This window comes from Gavialis gangeticus, unplaced genomic scaffold (assembly GCF_001723915.1).
Source record: "Gavialis gangeticus isolate Ggan-Ray unplaced genomic scaffold, GavGan_comp1, whole genome shotgun sequence".
NCBI classification, from domain to species: Eukaryota; Metazoa; Chordata; order Crocodylia; family Gavialidae; genus Gavialis; species Gavialis gangeticus.
Window position 1 is genome coordinate 120679321 of NW_017729032.1, and position 4909 is coordinate 120684229.

Here is a 4909-nt window from a genome sequence, read left to right on the forward strand (position 1 = left end):
CTTGAGTCTGTGGGGGAATCAGTGAGGGAAGTGGAGTCTACAGAGAGGATTGGGGGATTGCGGGGCTAGTGGGGTCCATGGAGGGGGTTGATAGGAACTGCGAGGGTTTGGCAGGATTGGGCGGCAAGTGGGGTCTGTCGGGGGGTTGGGAGGATCGGAGGCACTAGTAGATTCTACAGATTCCAGCATGGTAGCATCCAGGAGTAAAGGGGGGCTAGCAGGGTACACAGGAGGTGCTAAGGGGGATGGTGGGGTTCCCCTTTCCCCCCTCCCCAGGGTCAGGGGTTATTTAACTGCCCCCCTAGGCAAACCTACTCCCCCCAATCCTGCCTGCCGCTCCTCCCATCCTCATTTACTTCAATCAGCTCCAGGCACCTGTGAATGCTGGTAAAACTGGCACCAGGAGTGGCTTGTAGGATGGGGCACTTGGCAGGCCTGGAGGAAGCTAGTTGGTCTGCCAGGAGAGAGAAGCTGAGAGGCTAAAAATAACCCAGTACCAGGGGCTGTGCTGGGAACTGTACAGAACTTGAATTAGATCAGTCCCTCTGGACTCAGCCTAAGTTAGACTACTTCTGAGATGCAGTTAACTTAGACTGGGTTGGCCATTTTTAGACTGATCTAACCTTCCTGAACTTCTGTACAGTTCACACTTAAATCCCGAGTTAGGTCAACCTAAGTGTGAAGTCTGCACCTGGCCAATCTAAGTTAATTCAGGTGGCCATTTTTAATACAATCTAACCTTACCATAACCTCCCTGAACATCTGTACCTAGTCTATATAACCTCTACCCCTTCTATTGAAGCTGGCCCCAGTGGGGCCAAAAGGCATGCTGTGGCCAGAAGGTCTATTGCTCAGTGGGATAGTCACTGCCCCCAGAGAGAGGGGCCTTACTGGACCTGGTGCCTGCCCCTGTCCCTCTGTCAATTGTATCCAATGTCTATAAAATACCAAATGCAAAAAAAAGCATTGAGGACAGGAGCAGAAACCAGGCACACTCCTGCCCCGGCTAATGTTAGTCAGATAAGAGCCATTTACTTACCTTAAAGGGATTTGGATTTAGGCCCAGCTGTTTAATGCAATGACAATGCCCAAAAGTGATATTTCCCAGAATGTATAAACCATACAGCATCCCTGCATTAGAGTTACAGCACATATAACAGGCAATTCTCTCCCTGATCCCAGAAAAGAATAGCTTGCCCATCCAACCAGACCACACTAATATAGCCACAACATACATATCGTGAGACTTATCTCATTTCTAGTTGGCAGATACAAACATAACCAAGTGACACAGAAGGTACTTCTAAAGACAGTAACAGATTCAGGAATGCTGTTTATGCATTTTATATAACAACTCTAACGCAAAATGCATAAGCAGTCCCAGAGCAGAGGAAAAGAACCAGCATTTTCCCGTGCTAGTCATACAACCTCTTGCTTGCTGTTCTTCTGGTCCCATGATGAATGTATTCCTTTCTACACAATGGTGCAGCTTCAACAGGATGAAATCTCCATCCAACCTGGCTCCTAACCTGGTGGTTAGGGCTCTCCCCAAGGAGACAGGAGATGCGGGTCTGAATCCCAAAGGAAGTTTATAATGTAACAAAACAAAACAAAAAAACTGCACCCAGATCTCCTGAGTCCTCAGTTAGAACCATAACAATGAGACCATCCTTACTTCTGCTGTGATTTGAACACTTTTAATCATACTTATCTTTTTGTCAATAGTTACACTTCTACTCTTTTCTTTATTTTCTAGATCCCCTTGTAAAAGAAGGCACCAACCTAATAGGGTGTCCCTGACGGAGTAGTAATGAAGCCACACAAAATAATTATAAATACTACAATTTGCAACTTGTGGTTCAGTTCCATTGGACCCAAGCAGACTCAGCCAGTGTTGAGTAGCAATCACATAATCTGGGTGAATGGTATTCTTTGCACGGTCTAAAGCATCTAAGAACTGATCTCTCTCTTCTGCTGTCAAGGAATGGATGTTCTTCCGGACAACTAGTGGCTTCTTTTCATCACAGTTGGAGCCAGTCCAGCCAAACTTGCAGTTACCACAATTATAGCCAGCAAAGTTCCCTGTATTAAGAGAAAGCATGGGTTCATGAAATAGTGTAAATTAATCAGAACACAAATGAACTGCATAATTATTTCATTTGTTAGTCTTCCTTGCCTCCAGAGATTTCAGTTCTTGCAGTGTGCAGCAGCTGAGTAGATTGGCTGCTTTGCCAATTGCTAAACTAAAAGGATGGCTTATTTCCCAGAAACACAGCAGGGCCAAGAATCACATGAGGCTGCTTCTCATGGTAAAGGCTCGGATAAAAGGCTTGGTTCTGAAAGGTGCTAAAACCTTTGGGCCCTGATTGTCTAAAGTATTTACATGTCTGAGCAGCTTCACTGAAATCAAGATTAAGCACTTCAGCAAAAGATGTTATTGGGTGCTGCTCCTTCACTGGGCCTCCTGTACTCAGTAACTTCCAGGATCAAACACTAAACAGAGTTGTCTGACAGATACTCCTGCTCTTTAAATATATTTTAAAAAGCAGGAAACAAGCTCTTTCATTGTATTTAAGCATGGGATAAAGGCAAAAGCCTGAGAACTACAAGAGTCTGTGTCATGGTAAAAATGTATAAGCGGGATCCAACGTATAATCATAACCTCTAGGAACCACTGCAAGGATATCGATGTTGGCATACTAGAGTATCATTAAATGATGCTGTAATCCTATGTGGGAGTCAGAGAACTAACATTTTGGGGGGTATGGATGTTTACCTTTACCGTTAATTAACCATAAAGTCCAACACCATTAGGTAAATCTATGTTAAGTACTCTCTGAGCCAGCAACTTAGTCTCCAACATTACAAAATAACTCCAAAGACTTTGTATCAAGAGCCGCAGTAATCCCTATGCTTCAGTTTCAGCAAATTCATACTTTCTACAGCCAACTTACCTTATATCAAAGTTCAGTTTCTTCTACAGCCACTTCATCAGGTTATTTTTGCTAATCTTGTCAGACATTGGCTACAGTAAGTGACATGCTCTTATAACTATTTAACAATGGAATCTCTTTCTGTTCTTTCTAACCCAATCATCTTATGTACTTCAACAAGCTAATGTCAGAATACCTTTTTCTACTTAATTAACCAATAAGTTTCTCTTAAAAAATTGTAATGGAAATATAATATTATTTAGTTCAAAAGCTAAACTAAACTTTAGGTTTTGCACTCCAGAGTGGAAATTAAACACATGTTCACAATACACAAATTAGACATAGAAATGGAAGGAGAGGCAAGAGTAATTACTGATAAATATTACTTACAACTTTTCAGTGAACCTAAAGAATTGTATTACCCAACAACTGCAGTGACATGCCAGAAATCATTTGACTGCAGTTCTCATTTACAGTAATCACTTTTAGTGAGTTTTGAAAAATGTATGTCAGATGCTTCTCAATTACTGACACCTTGGAGTTTGTATAACTCAGATTAAAAACTAGCCCAGAGTTTCCAAATGAAGAATCCTTTCAATTTGAAGTTGATACCTCTATTAAAATAATGCCTTTTGGCATAATTAGCAATACATGCTAATTAACAGGTCCAGATGCTAATGCCTCCATTCAGAAATGTTACTTGCACCATGCTTTTTCTAATTCCAAACACACAGTGTATCCAAAGAATGAACTGCTTGACCACTGTTCATTCTGGTATAGTGGAACCAGTCCGGAATTGCAATCACTCCATTTCATTTTAAGAATTTACCCAAGTCAAGTCAAATCTTAGTTACAGTAGGAGCACTTAAATGAATGGAAAAAATTATGCCACAGATTCAGTGTCACCATCTGAAAAGAATGAATTACTTAGTGTTATTTTTCAGTTAGATTCATGCCAGGACATACTTTGCAGTTACCAGAATATTGAGTCAACCTTGTACAGAAAACAAGTTTTTGAAAGAAATGGGTTTACCACCACAATTCTCTTTAGGCACAGGAGGAAAGGCACTGGATCTCTCAGTTGCATTAATCAGAATCTAGTCTTCAATTAAAAAAGAACTAAGGCATTACATCTACTTAGGACTAGAAAGGGGAAAGAAAACTGTACAGTACAGTGCATCACTCCACTGAAAAGCTAAATTCAGAAAATCATTAAAGTAGCCTGAAGTTTTAAATGTGTCCTCAGTGGAAGTTATTTGATGTTCAGCATCAAGTTAAAATGAAGCTATTTATTGGGATATTTCACCAAAATCTTTAAGCTCTTTCTGAAAATCTTGGTTACCATTACTTTGAAAATGTTTCTCTGGTACCCCTAACTATGAGCTACACCAGTCAGTCCAATAAAATCAGACTCCTATTATGTGAAGTTACACACCAGCCATCTAACACAGGGGTGGGCAATGTTTTCTAGGGGCAGGCCAAAATGACCCAGCTTGGGCTACAAAGCTGCCACCACTATTTGCCCCTGCTGCTGCTTAGCTTCAGCATGGAACCATGTGCGAGAAACCCCCTGCTGCATCCAGCCCACAGGCCATATATTGCCTGACAAAGACAAACACAAAATATTGTCCAACATATATTTTAAAACATGGATGTTCAGAAACAGCCAGTATAAAGAATTAAAGGAAAAAATACACAAATATAAAGACTCACTTTGAAGAAACAATTAAATATGAATCCAGCTCCTGCATTACCACCAGGGATCCTGGTCTTCTCTGATTAAAAAAAAAACAATTTTTGAATTTTAGAAAGTAACCCAAAATCCATATTTTTCTGTGATTAAAATGAAATGTCACTAATATATATATTAGTGATGGTTACTTTTTAAAATCCAAAAATTGGAGGGGGGTTCAATCAGAGAAAACCAGGATCCCTGATGGTAATGCAGGAGTTGGATTAATTTTTCTATATATATA

At 40.6% G+C, this 4909-nt stretch overlaps 1 protein-coding gene across 1 annotated transcript in view; it reads right to left on the reverse strand.

The window, feature by feature from the left end:
• DCT (dopachrome tautomerase) overlaps nucleotides 1-4909 on the reverse strand; it is a 65550-nt gene that overhangs the window by 56068 nt on the left and 4573 nt on the right. Inside the window, exon 2 of the mRNA XM_019525640.1 lies at nucleotides 1783-2082. Within this exon, the coding sequence (XP_019381185.1) occupies nucleotides 1783-2082 (300 nt within the window). The remainder of the gene's footprint in view (nucleotides 1-1782; nucleotides 2083-4909) is intronic.